This window comes from Macaca mulatta, chromosome 10 (assembly GCF_049350105.2).
Source record: "Macaca mulatta isolate MMU2019108-1 chromosome 10, T2T-MMU8v2.0, whole genome shotgun sequence".
NCBI lineage: Eukaryota > Metazoa > Chordata > Mammalia > Primates > Cercopithecidae > Macaca > Macaca mulatta.
This window is the reverse complement of record NC_133415.1, coordinates 87,209,945-87,226,533: the sequence shown is the minus strand read 5'-3', so window position 1 is coordinate 87,226,533 and position 16,589 is coordinate 87,209,945. Positions and strand designations below refer to the sequence as shown.

The following is a 16,589-nucleotide window of genomic DNA, read 5'->3' as shown; positions in this document are numbered from 1 at the left end:
CATGCCTGTAATCCCAGTACTTTGGGAGACTGAGGCAGGAGGATCACAAGGTCAGGAGTTTGAGACCAGCCTGATCAACATGATGATGAAACCCCGTCTCTACTTAAAAAAAAAAAATACAAAAATTAGCTGGGCGTGGTGGTGTGTGCCTGTAATCCCAGCTACTCGGGAGGCTGAGGCAGGAGAATCACTTGAACCTGGGTGGCAGAGGTTGCAGGGAGCCAAGATGGCACCATTGCACTCCAGCCTGGGCTGGAAATGCAGCCATTTTGAAATGGAGACTCCATTTCAAAAAAAAAATGCAGTTAATATAGTCAGTGCATTTTAATTTTTTTTTCCTTTGGGGTTTTGCTCCGTCACCCAGGCTAGAGTGCCGTGGCACAGTCATGGTTTACTGCAGCCTCAGCCTCCCAGGCTCATGTGATCCTCCTGCCTCACCCTCCTGGGTAGCTGGGAATACAGGCATGTACCACCATGCCCAGCTAATTTTTGTATGTTTTTGTAGAGACAGGGTCTTGCCATGTTGCCCAGGCTAGTTTCAAACTCCAGGGTTCAAGCTATCTGCCCACCTCAGCCTCCCAAAGTGCCATGATCATAGGCATGAGCCACTGTGCCTAGCCCCCATTTTAATTTTTAAAACAGACTTTCAAAGAACAAACGTAACCTCTAATTATAAAATAAAAATTATTTGCCATCCTATATCCTGGAGATAATTACCACCAAGATATAGGACTATCTCTTGTCAGTCCTTTGCATTGGATATGACTGCAATCACATACTGTATAACGGTTTCATGTTCTGGGTGGGTTTTTATTTGATTAGTTACTCAGTACATATTGGGCATTTCCCCCAAACTATTGAAAATCATTTTGAATGACTGTAGAAAATTATATATAGACACACCACAATTTAATCATTTTCTTTTCATTAGTCTTTTTGGGGATTTTTTTTTTTTTTTTTTTTGAAACATTGTTTCACTCTGTTGCCCAGGCTGGAGTGCACAGGCACAATCACTGCTCACTGCAGTTCCGACCTCCCCAGGCTCAAGTGATCCTCCTATTCCACAGGCACACCCCACCACACCTGGCTAATTTTTGTATTTTTTGTAGAGACAGGGTTTATCCATGGTGACCATGGTAGTCTCGAACTCCTGGGCTCAAGTGATCCACCCACCTCGGCCTCCCAAAGTGCTGTGATTATAGGCATAAGCCACCATGCCCTGCCTGGATTTCTTTTTTAGACAGATTACAAAATAGAACAGCCAAGTCAAAACATGCAAATATTTTGAAAGCTGAAAAATACTGGTTGCTTGTTTGTTTTTTTGTTTGTTTTGTTCTTGAGACAAAGTCTCGCTCTTGTCCCCCAGGCTGGAGTGCAATGGCACCATCTCAGCTCACTGCAACCTCCACCTCCTGGGTTCAAGTGATTCTCCTGCCTCAGCCTCCCCAGTAGCTGGAAATACAGGTGCCTGCCACCACGCCCGGCTAATTTTTGTATTTTTAGTAGAGATGGGGTTTTACCATGTTGGCCAGGCTGGTCTCAAACTCCTGATCTCAGGTGATCCACCTGCCTCGGCCTGCTAAAGTGCTGGGATTACAGGCGTGAGCCACTGCGCCCGGCCTAAATTGTTTCTTTTTAATAGTGTTTCTTTTGGGTTTCTGAGACAGATTTTCGCTCTGTCACCTAGCCAGGAATGCAGTGGCATGATCTCAGCTCACTGCACCTCCACCTCTCAGGTTCCAGAGATTCTCCTGCCTCAGCCTTTTGCGTAGTTGGGACTACAGACGCAGGCTACCATTCTGGACTAATTTTTGTATTTTTAGTAGAGACAGGGTTTCGCCATGTCACCCAGGCTGGTCTCGAACTCCTGGATTCAAGCAATCCACCTGCCTTGGCCTCCCAAAGGTACTGGGATTATAGGCATAAGCCACTGTGCCTGGCCCTAAAAAATAGTTTTAAAGGTAATAACTGATCTGTTCTCCCATTTGCTGGACATTTTCAAACTATGTGTATCACAAAAAAAAAAAAATACCCACTTCACCACAAAGTTTTAAAATCTTTGCCAATTTGGTAAGCAAAAATGTTAATGCTTTTTTAAATTGAAGATGAACAATATTTCATATAATTACAGGTCATTTGAGTTTCTTTCATGAACTATATATATATGTTTTTTGTACATTTATCTATCATAAGGGAATAATTCTGCCTATTTTTAAGACATCTTTACAATCTGAGAATACTGAGCATCTCATATTGGTTAAATATTTCCTTTCTTTTGATACTACATTTTTAAATTGTAAGAGTTTTATATTTCTATATAGCAAAATTTATTCAGCAATGAACTCTTCATATTTTCTTCTAGAGGTTTTAGTTTAATTTTTTAAAATCAATTTAAAAGTCAACATCGAATCTACTCTCATCGTGGGATAAGCTAAGGCACTAACCTGATTTTTCTTTTTCCAAACAGCCAGTTTTCCCCAGCTTATTAATCTAAGACTTAATTCTCTTTTGCAGCGTTTGATACTGTTAAATGTCCCATCTTTTTTTTTTTTTTGGACACAGAATCTCGCTCTCTCACCCAGGCTGGAGTGCAGTGGCACGATCTCGGCTCACTGCACTCTCCACCTCCCGGGTTCCAGCAATTCTCCTGCCTCAGCCTCCTGAGTAGCTGGAATTACAGGTGCATGCTACCACACCCAGCTACCTTTTTTTGTATTTTTAGTAGAGATGGGGTTTCACCATGTTGGCCAGGCTGGTCTTGAACTCCAGACTCAAATGAATCGCCCACTTCGGCCTCCCGAAGTGCTGGGATTACAGAAGTGAGCCACCGCCACCGGCCAAATGTACCATCTTTTAAAAACATTTTTCTCTTAATTTCTGTGACAGTGCTTTTGTAATCTTGTACTCCCACTTCTCATCATCCCTTTTTTGGTTTGTCCTCTTCCTACCATCCACTAAATATAGGTCTCTATGGTTGTGTTCTTCTTCTCCTTTTCTTTCTCCACAGATTTTTCCCTAGGATCTCAAACTCCATGATTTCTAAGGTTATCTCAGAGAACGATTCCCAAATCAATCTCTACTCTTTATCTCACTCCCATCCTCCAGCATCAAATTATCAACTAAATGCGAGAGATCTAGAATAACTCTCCCATCCCAAGGCCCACCCTATCTTCCTTTTTTTAAAAGACAGTGTTGCTCTGTCACTCAGGCTGGAGTGCAATGGCACAATCACAGTTCACTGCAACTCTGAACTCCTGGGCTCAAGGGATCCTCCCGCCTTAGCCTCCCGAGTAGCTGGGACTACAGGAGCATGCTACCTTACCTGGCTAATTTTTTATTTTATGTAGAGATGGGGCCTTGCTTTGTCCCTCAGGCTGGTCTCAAACTCCTGGGCTGAGGCAATCATCACTCTTGGGCCTCCCAAAAAGCACTGGGATTAGAGGTGTCAGCCATTGTGCCCTGCCAGGTTCCTCCCATTCCTCTAAACATTCCCTTCCTGTGGTCTCCCCTCCCTTTTAGGTTTTGGTTCTACGGATGATACTGCTGTCTTTCCAAGGCAATTTTACTTTTTATCTCCCTGTGCTTCTTGACACTCAGTATCTAAGTCCTGTTGATCCCACTTTCACATTCTCCCTCTACTCTTCCACCATCACTGCCTCAGTTCTAGCCTTCATTACCTCTCAATAGATTATTGTAACAAATTTCCATATAGGACTTTCAAGCTTCACTCACCATATAATCCAAACTATATACCACTGTCAAAATACTGTTTCCTACAGAGTTCTGATCACACAGTCTCCTGTTCAAATATTTTAGGCTGGGCGTGGTGACTCATGCTGTAATCCCAGTACTTTGGGAGGCCAAGAAGGGTGGATCATCTGAGGTCAGGAGTTCGATACCAGCCTGTCCAACATGGTAAAACCCCATCTCTACTAAAAATACAAAAAATTAGCCGGGCCTAGTGGTACACGCATGTAATCCCAGCTACTCTGGAGGTTGAGGCAGGCGAATCACTTGAACCCAGGAAGCAGAGGTTGCAGTGAGCCGAGGTTGCACCACTGCACTCCCCATCTGGGCGACAGAGCAAAACTCAGTCTTAAAAACAAAACAAAACAAAACAAAAAATCAAATTATTTTAAAAGGCATTCCTTTCCATTAAAAAAAAAAAATTCTATAAATCTTTACTTGCAAACCTCCATCTGGTCCCAACCTATCTAACAATAAAAATAACATTTATTAATGGCTAAGCACATAGTTGTATCCCAACTTTGGGTGGCAATAAAGCATGATAGTTATGAGCTCAGGCTCTGAAGGTAAGGCAGTTCCAAGTTCAACTGTGCCACTTAACTCTATTAACTCAAGCAAGTTCTTTTCCCTTTCTAAGCCTGTTTTCTCATCACCTACAAAAATGAGACAATAGTACCTAATTCATAAACGTTTAAGGACTAACTGAAAGAAGAGACATGTTGAGCACAGTGTCTATCATATAAGGGCAAATAAATATAAATGGACTGATTCTACTCTCAAATCACCAAATGCCATTTTTCCCTTGAAATTACTGTATCTTTAGCCAAATATTGTGATTAAAGATTTTCTACAAAACAACCTGTGTTTTTCGCCACCTTTGTTTTTCTTCTTTCTCCTTAGAATTCATTCTTCCCTCCAATTCCTCTAAGACATGCATATACAATTTATAACTCTGTTTTAAGGTCTTAGGTCAAATATTATTTCTTCCATTAAGGCTTTATACATTTTACTTTACACACTATTTAATTTACATCTTTTAAAATAATCATGTATTATTTTCTAATAATAAACATAAAAACAACAACAGTTCAAAAAAGAAAAAAGATTCAAAGTATCTCTCTAATAAAAGGGTATGAGATTAAGACAGAGTGACAGTTCTAGCGAATTCTGCATGCTTGGACTTTGGGGAAGTCCTTATATAATTTTCCATTATATAAGAAGTCTGTTTCCATTATCTGTTGTTATTTCCCATAAGAGTTATAATTTGCAAAAACGTGTGTGTCTAACCATAGTGTTCTCAAAATGCAGACTCTGGTCTAGCAGCATCAGCATCACATGGAAATGTGTTAGAAATGCAAATCTTGAGCCCCACCCCAAACCTAATTAACCAGGTGATTCTAATGTGCTCTAAAGTTTGAGAAGCAGGGTCATACTAAAATAGTACTGGCGGTTTATTTTATTTATTTTAATAAATTTAAGTTCTTTCAGTAAAGTGTGAGGCTAAAACTAAAAATAGATTGTGAAAATCAATGCGGCAATCCATACAGTATACAGAATTGTCAGCGGAACCAGCATCACCATTGGCTTTGAAAAGCAATTAGCTGGCTGGGGTGCAGTGGCTCACGGCTATAATCCCAGCACTTTGGGAGGTCACAGTGGGCAGATCACTTGAGGTCAGGAGTTTGAGACCAACCTGGCCAACATGGTGAAACTTCATCTCTACTAAAAATACAAAAAGTTAGCTGGGTGTGGTGGTGCATGCCTATAATCCCAGCTACTCAAAAGGCTGAAGCAGAATCACTTGAATCCGGGAGCTGGAGGTTGCAGTAAGCCGAGATCACGCCACTGCACTCCAGCCTGGGCAACAGAGCGAGATATAGGCTCAAACAAAAAAGAAAAAAAAAAGCAATTAGCTGCTAATTATGTGCCATTATAACTTTGTTCCCCTATTCCACAATCTTACAAACATCTGCTAATTTCAATATACATATACATCTGACCTACACATAAGTTCATAAGTTATGGACAGGATAGAGAATCTCAGACAACCAAAATGCTATTATAGTACAACAAGGTCATAAGAAATATTCAAATCAAAGAGGAACAATCAAGAAGGCACATGTGCTGGGCGTGATGGCTCATGTCTGTAATCCCAACACTTTGGGAGGCCGAGATAGGGCAACTGCTTCAGGCGAAAAGTTTGAGACCAGCCTGGGCAACAGAGCGAGAGCCTGTCTTTAAAATATAATAATAAATTTTTAAAAATGCACATCTAATGACAAAATCTTGAAAATCAGGCACCAATCATCTTGGTACTTCATAAAAATAAATAAATAAATGAATGAACAGAAGACAACACTGAGAAACATAAAACATCCTGACATGCTGTGGGGAAAACAGATCAACAAATACATTCATGATACAGACAGTGCTTGAATTAAGAGCAAAAGCTAAAATAACCTAAGGCTATTAGTAAACTTCCTAAATGATAACTATGGGGATGGAGGGAAGGATGTGAAGCCCTTGTCCACTAAATATATACTGCCCTGCCTTTTAGTTTTATAGTCATGAAATCTGCAAACAAAAGCAAAGGAGAAAAGGCAGTCACAGCTATGACTACTACTCATAATTGTGTAGTAACATTTAAACAGCATTTGACAGTTTACAAAATGCTTTTCAAACCCATCATCTCAAAGGTGTGTGTGCTCTGGAATAAAAGCTGATGCACAGGAACTTTTGCTTAACACAAAAGACGTACTCAAAGATTGTCAGGCAGTCTCAGAAACCTAGAAGACGTTGTTCCCCAAATTATTTATGACAATGATTCACGTAGGAAGATAAAAAGCACTGACGAAATAGCATTAAGTAGGGGATCCAGCAATGCCTTTATAAGATATTTAAAGATGTCCAGAGTACAAGTGGTTTGATGAAAATATTGTAAGAAAGAGACTTGCAGAAAACAAGCAAGCAACAACACATTGGCATAACAGAACCTTTTAATCAACATATAAAATTCGATCACATACCCACTTATTAATGCAAAGATGCAGGTTTATTGTGTAAAAGAAGAGGTTAATGACCAATGCAAACTGAAATACTAAAACATTTTATGGGGGAACTTTCAGGAATTCAAGAAATCTTCTACTAAAAATAATCATACTAAAAAAAGACATAAGAGACATAATAGGAGACTTCAGTCTACAGATAAATATGTAATTTTTTAAACCTGTCCTATTGCTTTTTTTTTTTTGAGACAGGGTCTAACTGTCATCGTGCTGAGTACACTGGCATGATCTCAGCTCACTGAACTCCCCAGCTCAAGTGATCCTCACACTTTGGGCGCCCTCCCCACTCCAACAGCTGGGACTACAGGCACGCGCCACCAGGCCTAACTATTGCTTTTTATTTTAATTTTTTTGTTGTTGTTTTGTTTTCTGTAGAGATGAGGTCTCACTCAATTGCCCAGACTGGTCTCAAACTCCTAGGCTCAAGTGATCCTCCTGTCTTAGCCTCCCAAAGTGCTGGGATTACAGGTGTGAGCTACCACGCCCGACCCCACTGATTTTAATCACAGTGAAGAATAAAAGTATCTGTTATTTTCTAGGCAAGAAGTTACTGCTCCTTAAAATTCTACCTCTTGTGAGACTAGTTTAGATGATTCTTCGTCATAAAAATGTGAAGGTAGATATCTATTAGGTAAGACACAACAGCTTTACAAACTGATTTTCCTAAAGATCTTGATAAGTTGTCTTTAACTTTTTATTATGAAAACTTTCATATATTGGCCAGGCACGGTGGCTCATGCCTGTAATCCCAGCACTTTGGGAGGCCGAGGAGGGCAGATCACAAGGTCAGAAGATTGAGACCATCCTGGCCAACATGGTGAAAACCCGTCTCTACTAACAGTACAAAAAATTAACTGGGTGTGGTGGCGGGCACCTGCGGTTCATCATCTTCTTCCTACTCACTGCTTATGCAATTTGAGAAAAACAAAGAATCAAATGGAATTTTATAATCACTGCACTCTGTGGTTACGACATGCCACTTACTGCTTTAAAAGCAGAATCATCTCCTTTCCTAATTTTATCTGCTGTTACCAGTTTCCAGGATAACCAATAAGCAGTCTAAGTTAATTCACATAGCCCAAGGCTTTCAACACCTTTTAGATGAAGGGGGCCTGCCCCTCCATACCTGTGGGTATTTCTCATCAGGTGGAGACGAGAGACTCAGAAAAGAAGTTAGACACAGACACAGAGTACAGAGAAAGAACAGTGGGCCCAAGAGACCAGCGCTGGTCTCTGATTTCCCTTAGTATTTATTGATCACTATTTTTACTATCTTGGTGAGGGGAGTGTGGCAGGGCAACAGGGTGATGGTGGGAGAAAGTCAGCAGGGAAAAATGTAAGCAAAGGAATCTGTATCATGAATAAGTTCAAGGAAAGGTACCGTGTCTGGATATGCTTGTAGGCTAGATTTATGTTTCACTTTACACAAACATCTAACTGTAGCAAAGAGTAACAGAGCAGTATTGCTGCCAGCATATCTCACCTCCAGCCACAGGGCGGTTTTCTCCTATCAGAATAGAACAAATGGTCGGCTTTACACCGAGACATTCCATTCCCAGGGAAGAGCAGGAGACAGAAACCTTCCTCTTATCTCAACTGCAAAGAGGTCTCCCTCTTTCCCTACTCCTCCTCAGCACAGACCCTTCACGGGTGTCGGGCTGGGGGTGTAAGGTCTTTCCTTTCCCACGAGGCCATATCTCAGGCTGTCTCAGTGGAGGGAAACCTTGGACAATACCCAGGCTTTCTTGGGCAGAGGTCCCTGAGGCTTTCCGCAGAGCATTGTGTCCCTGGTTAATCGAGAATGGAGAATGGCGATGACTTTTACCAGGCATACTGCCAGCAAACATATTGTTAACAAGGCATATCCTACACAGCCCTAAATCCATTAAACTTTGATTCAATACAGCACATGTTTCTGTGAGCACCAGGTTGGGGCTACAGTTACAGATTAACACCATCTCAAAGCAGAACAATTTTTCTTAGTACAGATCAAAATGGAGTTTATGTCTTCCTTTTCTACATAGACACAGTACAATCTGATCGCTCTTTCTTTTCCCCACATTGAGGTCCAAACTTGAAGACAGATAGATACATGCAAGTGCTAAACCTAGGCTAACAGCAAACAACTGGTACAAAGCTCTACCCCTTCTAATGAAGGCCCAGATGATACCACAGCTAGTAGTGACCTTCACATACGTGTAAAGCTCCTATCTCAGCTTTTCTGCAAAAGAAACTTAACAGCCCAATGATGGCTCTGGGGTTTAGAATGTCCTGCCTCTGAAAAGGTGCCAGTATATTTTCTACAAGTAAAAGAAGTATCAACAATTTGGTTATCCATAGCCCACTCCAGATAGCTGTAATCCAATAAGCTAAGAGCCTTCAATCTTGCACAAATATTTCCCTTCTTCAGTTCTGAATTCTTTCTGACACTCATTTATTCTTGTATCATGAACCTGAAGTTTATACTAAAATGAGTATTTAGGAAATCTATCTCTCTGCATTCTGCGGTAAGCAATCAGTGAATGCTTACCTTGTTTCATCCTTGGATCTGGAGCCATCGTCATTCTGAGAAGCACCTTTAACATCAAAGTTTAAACAGAAAATGAGTTTCAGGAGAGTAGTTTTCATGCTTTTTTTCTAAACATGCCATGTAAGCAAAGCCTTTTAGTAAATCTTTGTAATAAAGAACATACTATAACTTAAATTCCAACATGACTTTAAAAGGAAAAATGTCATGCTCATGACTGCAAAAAAAGTCTACCAAAATTTTGTGCAAATGCTTAATAATTAATGGATAAGGGATGTTAATTACTAAAGGTATATCACTCATGCACTACTATTCCTGCCTTTTTTTTAGATATGTCTAACTCTAATTTGAGCCTAGTGTTTTAACCATCTTTGTATCCCAAATACCTCATAAAAAAGTGCTGATCGCCAGCAGAATAAAATTGATTCCAGAAATAGAAAAACCCATAACGTCTCTCTTATGCAGGGGCCTGGAAAACAGCTTAAAAATTAGGAAAGCCACAAATGGGAATCCAAGTGGCCAAAAATCAACGCCCCAATGTTCATATTTTCTTCTTGCTTTATTGATGGAAAATATTCTTAGGATTCAGTCAAGATCTTTTTACTGTAACAGTGTTGGAGGGGCCAGGTGCAGTAGCTCACACCTGTAATCCCAGCATTTTGGAAGGCCAAGGTGGGTGGATCACCTCAGGTCAGGAGTTCAAGACCAGCCTGGCCTACATGGTAAAATCCCATCTCTACTAAAAATACAAAAATTAGTCAGGAATGGTGGCAGGCACCTGCAATCCCAGCTACTTGGGAGGCTGAGGCAGGAGAATCGCTTGAACCCGGGAGGCAGAAGTTGCAGTGAGCCGAGAACACGCCATTGCACTCCAGCCTGGGCAACAAGAGCAAAACTCCCATCTCAAAAAAGTGTTGCAGGGAAGCTGCTAAAGGTAGGTACATTTAAAGAAGCAAAAACAAATGGTAAACAGGGAAAGAGAAAGAAAAATTATCAAACGCAGAAACAAGAACTCAAGTTCAACCATCTAGGTTCATTTAGTAAAGGAACAATAGTCCCTGGATAGAATCATAGTTTAAAACAGTGAAATCATTACCATATTACAACAAAGCATAATTGGTGGATTAATTAATTAAAAAAAAATGAGTCACCACTATACTATACCATACTTAGCAAAGTTGGTAAATGTCTCATCCACTCTAGAAATATATATCTTTAAAACAGTATGTGAATAAAATGTTGTCTATAGAATGGAATTAATACTATTTGGTAACAAAAGAGAACAAACTAATGAAACACGCTGTGTCATGGATGAACCTCAAAAACATTACACTAAGTGAAAGAAGCCAGACACAAAAAAACAAATATTTTATGATTCCATTATACAAATGTTCAGAAAAACACAAATTTTTAGAGATAAAAAATAAAGGCCGGGCATGATGGCTCACACCTATAATCCCAGCACTTTGGGAAGCCGAGGTAGGCAGATTGCCTGAGGTCAGGACTTTGAGACCAGCCTGGCCAACATGGCAAAACTTCGTCTCTACTAAAAATACAAAAATTAGCTGAGTATGGTGGTGGGCGCCTGCAGTCCCAACTACTCGGGAGGCTAAGGCAGGAGAATCACTTGAACCCGGGAGGCGGAGGTTGCAGTGAGCAGAGATCGTGCCACTGCACTCCAGCCTGGGCGACAGAGCAAGACTCCATCTCAAAAAAAAAAAAAAAAAAAATAGATTAGTGGTGGTTACCTGTGGCTGACAGTGAGAAGGGAAGCTCCTGTAAACAGGCAAGAGGGATTTTACTGAGGGGATAAAAATGTTCTAAACCTAAATTACAGTGATAGTTGAATCCCTCACTTAAGTTACTAAAATTCATTAAGCTATACACTTGAAATGGGTAAATTTTATGTTGTATAAAATAGACCTCAATAAAGATGTTAAAGTGGTAAAAAAAAAAATGGTACAATGAAATACATTTTGGCTATAAAGGGTAAATTTCAGTTTAAGAATGTTTTAATATGGAATACAGTCCCCTAAAACGGCTTATGAATGGGACACAAATGAAATCAGAAAACCACAACAAACTATCCAGCATAAGTTACTAAAATGTGTCTATTAGTATTTCACTTTTCTCAAAATTAAGAAAACCATTAGGAATACTCCATTTAAGTCAACCATGATTTGCTACTTCTAAACTTTCTCACTACAGTGACAAAGAACAGTATTTTAATCACATGAATTCTGAGGGCACATTGCCTAGGTTTGTATCCTAGCTTTATTACGTACTTTGTGACCTTACAAAAGTATACTTGACTTCCTATACCTTTTCCTGCATGTATAAAATGGGGATGACACCTACCTCATAGAGTATTTGTAAGAATTAAACATGTAAACATCTAGCACAGTGCTAGCACATATAAGCAGTCATAATAACTATTATTCTCAAAATTTACATCTCCTTAGGAAAGTCTAAACAAGGGTCATTTTTCTTCTATATATATCTATTTTTTTGACAAAGGGTCTTGTTGCATTGTCCAGGCTGGAGTACAGTGGCATAGTCATAGCTCACTGCAGCCTCAACCTCTCAGGTTCAAGCGATCCTCCTACCTCAGCCTCCCCAAGTGGGAGGATACATGGATGCATGCCACCACAAAATCAGCTACATTTTTTAAAAATTTTTTTGAATACATGGAGTCTCACCATGTTGTCCATGCTAGTCTCAAACTCCTGGACTCAAGTGATCCTCCTGCCTTGGCCTCCCAAAGTGCTGGGATTACAGGTGTGAGCCACTATGCCTGGAATATTCATTCTTTTATTTCACTCCAATATAAAGTGAAGCCATAACTATGAAATGGCATAAATTATTTAGATCTTATCCTCTGCTTACAACCAGAGAATAGTTAACAACAAAAAAAATCTAACACCTATACAATGAATGTCCAAGAAGAGAACAATGGTTGTTCTTAACCACTGCATTTTACAAATGTATTGCCTTTTAAAGGTATTCCCAATCCAAATTTCCTCAAGAAAATTTTTCAGATTGCTAAACGCACGTTTTACCTACAAGAAACTTTGGAAGATCTACAAAGGTATCTTCTACTCATTAAGCTCGTCAAAATGGCCTGCCCTCCCACCACAAAATAACTAGCTCCTAGGTAAAGCAGTTTAACACATCGTTCCTATTTCTTGGATGTCTAGCAATCTCAAAAACAAAAAAGTGAACTGAAGCCAGGTGTGGTGGTGAGCACCTGAAGTCCCAGCTACACAAAAAGCTGAGGCAGGAGGACTCCTCGAGGCCCGGAGTTCAAAGGTGCAGTGTGCTATAACCGCTCCTCTGAATAGCCACTGAACTCTAATCTGGACAACACAGCGAGATCCAGTCTCAAAAAGAAAAAAAACAAAGTGAATGGACACAAGTCTGCAGTGAGCAAATGTGAAAAACTAGGTTACCCAGAGGGCCATTTTCAATCCTCAAATGGATTAGAAAGCCTTGGGTCAGCAGCAAACCTGGGGTGCTGAACCAGAGCCTGCCACATTAGGCTGGTAAGGGTCTGATCCATTTTAGAAATACACATGTAGAAAAGGAGGTGAAGTGTTCCCAGTTCAGTGGTACACCCTAGCAACTAGCAGAAGCAAAAGAAATTTTCTCTGGGGCAAAGAATCCCCAATTTAGGCCCTTAAGATTCCAACAGATTAAGATCAAATATAAACTTGCAATCGAAGAACAAATGCAAATGAAAACAAACCTCAATGAGGAAGAGACAAAAAACCATTTACATACCCAAGGATTTCAGACACTGGAATTACCAAATGGAGAACGTTTAAAAAAAAAATCCGATGTATCAAAAAAAGTTACAAGGAAGAAACGAGAAACTATCAAAAACAAGCATCAGCAATTCTACTCCTAAGGTATACATCCAAAAGAAATGAAAACATATTTCTACACAAATGCTTATAGCAGCATTATTTATAATTCGTAACAGCCAAACGGAAGTAAGCCAAATGTGTATCAATGAATGAATGGACAAACAAGTTGTGGCACATATATACACAGTAGAATTATTATACAGACATAAGAAGGAAGTACTGACACATTCTACAAATTGGATGAACCTCAAAGTCATTATGCTAAGTAAAGAATCCAGACAAAAAAGTCACATGATTCCTTTTATGTGATATATCCTGAATAGGCAAATCCATAGAGACAGAGAGCAGATTAGTAGTTATCACGGCTTGGGAGAAGAAAGAAATTTTTTTTTTTTTCAGGTAACAAGAAAGATCTGAAACTAGAGAGAGATGGTGGATGTATATCATTATGAACACACTAAACACCACTAAGGTGTACACTCTATATAATGGTTAATTGTATGTTATGTAAATTTCATCTCAGTTTTAAAAATCCTAACAAATAGCATATTTGAAGAAGCAATAAATACTGTAGAGCTGAAAATAAAAATACCCCAGCAATTCTACTCTCAAGCATACACCCAACATAAACGTTAAATGTTTATTAATAAACATATGCAAAAATGTTCAATGTATCGCTGCTCATAATGGAAAAAAAAAAAGGCTAAGCAAATGTCCTTTGATATAAAAATGTTAAAACCCGGTACATTCACTCAACAGATTACTATGCAGTAGTAAAAGTGAATGACCTACAGACACAATTATATGACTAAATCTTAAAAGGCCCGTAGTCCCAGCTACTCAGGAGGCTGGGGCAGGACAATAGCACCAACCGGAAAGGCGGAGCTTACAGTGAGCCGAGATCATGCCATTGCACTCCAGCCTCGGCGACAGAGTGAGACTCCGTCTCAAAAAAAGAAAAAGGCAACACTAAAAATTAGCTGGGTGTGGTGGCAAATGCCTGTAATCTCAGCTACTCCGGAGGCTGAGGCAGGAGAATCGCCTGAACCCGGAAGGCGGAGGTTGCAGTAAGCCTAGATCGCGCCACTGCACTCGAGCCGGGGTGACAGTGGGAAGACTCCGACTCAAAAAAATAAATAAAAAGGCCAACACTGATATTTTCATAGAGCTCAAGAGAAACATACACGTACTGCTTATATATCACACATAGGATAAAACTTTTAAAGATCACAGAAATGATAAATTCAAAGTTCAGAATAGTGATTATCTCTAAAGGAAAGAAAAGGAATGATATAGGAAGAAAAATACAGGTGGATGCAATGATATTGTTAATATTCTACTTCTTTTTTTTTTTTTTTTTTTGAGTCGGAGTCTCGCTGTCGCCCAGGCTTGATCTCAGCTCACTGCAAGCTCCGCCCCCTGGGTTCACGTCATTCTCCTGCCTCAGCCTCTCAAGTAGCTGGGACTACAGGTGCCCGCCACCACGCCCGGCTAATTTTTTAATATTTTTAGTAGAGACGGGGTTTCACCATGTTAGCCGGGATGGTCTCAATCTCCTGCACTCGTGATCCGCCCGTCTTGGCCTCCCAAAGTGCTGGGATTACAGGCGAGAGCCACCTCGCCCAGCAATTATTAAATATTTTACATTAGTTTCAACCTCTGGGGGGCGAAGCTTAGGACACTATAAATACTGAGGTTTAAGGCAGTTTAACAATATAACTTGTATTTTATCTTCCAGACTTCCAATTTATGTATAGAAAAATGTGACTATTAGAGAGTTCTTGTGAACAATAATCAAAGTGTTAACTCCAAATCAGTATAACCATTTCAGAAATTTCTTTCCGTCCTCACTAGCCCCAAAGAACTAATCTGGAAGACAAATTAGGTCCTGCTACTTTATTTTTTTTTTTTTTGAGAGAGGGTCTCACTCTGTCACCCAGGCTGGAGTGCAGTGGCGTGATCGTGGCTCACTGCAACCTCTGAGTCCTGGGCTCAAGTGATCCTCCCACCTCAGCCTCCCAAGTACCTGGACTACAGGCACATGCCACACACATGGCAAATTTTTGAATTTTTTGCAGAGACGGAGTTTTGTTACGTTGCCTAGGCTGGTCTTGAACTCCTGGGCTCAAGCAACCCTCCTGCCTCAGCCTCCCAAAACGCTGGGATCAAGGGGTGAGCCACTGCGCCCAGCCTGTCCTGTTATTTTTTAAAGTCATGAGTCAAAAAGGAAGTAGGAAGTCTTTCAACAAAGTAGAAAAAGAATAGCACCTGACAGCTGCAAAATGTTTCATAATGCAGTTTCTAAGTAAACCAAAAGATCTTTGTCAAACTCATCAAGAAATCCATTAATCTGCTCTTTCATTGTCTTCAGGCCTCTAAAATCTATGTTTCAAGTGAAAATACACTTAGCACATTAGGAAGTGATGGAAATAGCTGATGGGAAAAACAGCAGGAAAAAGTTTTATTAAATATGCTAGCTGTGTAGCCACTAAGGTGCCACACAGTTTATTTTTCTTTAACACACACCACTAAATCAGAGATTGTAAGATTTACTAACGCACGTATAATGAATTAGTATTGTCAAAAGGTATCCCTGCAAGTGTAGCCTACAGAAGCAGAAGGGGAATGGTAAATGGATTTCAGCTTGTAATGGCTGTGTGGTCCAGTGTTAAGAAGGATTTAGAGGTCGGATGCAGTGGCTCACGCCTGTAATCCCAGCACTTTGGAAGGCTGAGGTGGGCGGATCACCTGAGGTCAAGAGTTTGAGACTAGCCTGATCAACATGGAAAAACCCCATTCTCTACTAAAAAAAAAAAAAAAAAAAATTAGCTGGGCGTGGTGGCACATGCCTGTAATCCCAGCTACTCGGGAGACTGAGACAGGAGAATCACTTGAATCCAGGAGGTGGAGGTTGCGGTGGGCCGAGATTGCACTCCACCCTGGACAACAAGAGCAAAACTCTTGTCTTTTAAAAAAAAAAAAAAAAAAAAAAAAAAATGCCGGGCGACTTGGCTCACACCTGTAATCCCAGCACTTTGGGAGGCCGAGGCAGGTGGATCACGAGGTCAGGAGATCGAGACCATCCTGGCTAACACGGTGAAACCCTGTCTCTACTAAAAATACAAAAAAATTAGCCGGGCGTGGTGGCGGGCATCTGTAGTCCCAGCTGCTGGGAGGCTGAGGCGGGAGAATGGCATGAACTCAGGAGGCGGAGCTTGCAGTGAGATCATGCCACTTGTACTCCAGCCTGGGTGACAGAGCAAGACTCTGTACCAAAAAAAAAAAGTTTTAAATTCATATTTAAACTCAACCACACACTGCTACAGACAATAAATTTTGTCTGCCATTGGCACAGTTGGCAGTGTGGCATCTAACCCATATGAA

At 40.4% G+C, this 16,589-nt stretch overlaps 1 protein-coding gene and 1 long non-coding RNA gene across 22 annotated transcripts in view; one reads left to right on the top strand and one right to left on the bottom strand.

The window, feature by feature from the left end:
• Window positions 1-16,589, bottom strand: part of ITCH (itchy E3 ubiquitin protein ligase) — a 135,237-nt gene that overhangs the window by 67,053 nt on the left and 51,595 nt on the right. For 19 of the 20 annotated variants that reach the window (XM_077951499.1, XM_077951501.1, XM_077951507.1 and 16 more), the window contains one exon: window positions 9,343-9,388. In XM_077951499.1, coding sequence (XP_077807625.1) covers window positions 9,343-9,388 — 46 coding nt within the window. Of the gene's footprint in view, window positions 1-9,342; window positions 9,389-10,117; window positions 10,242-16,589 lie in introns of all 20 variants that reach the window. The other variant, XM_077951512.1, reaches the window with a different exon arrangement.
• LOC144332075 (uncharacterized) overlaps window positions 322-16,589 on the top strand; it is a 76,723-nt gene continuing 60,455 nt past the window's right edge. Inside the window, exon 1 of one of the 2 annotated variants that reach the window (XR_013399825.1) lies at window positions 322-446. This is a non-coding gene — a long non-coding RNA (uncharacterized LOC144332075). The remainder of the gene's footprint in view (window positions 447-16,589) is intronic. The other variant, XR_013399826.1, reaches the window with a different exon arrangement.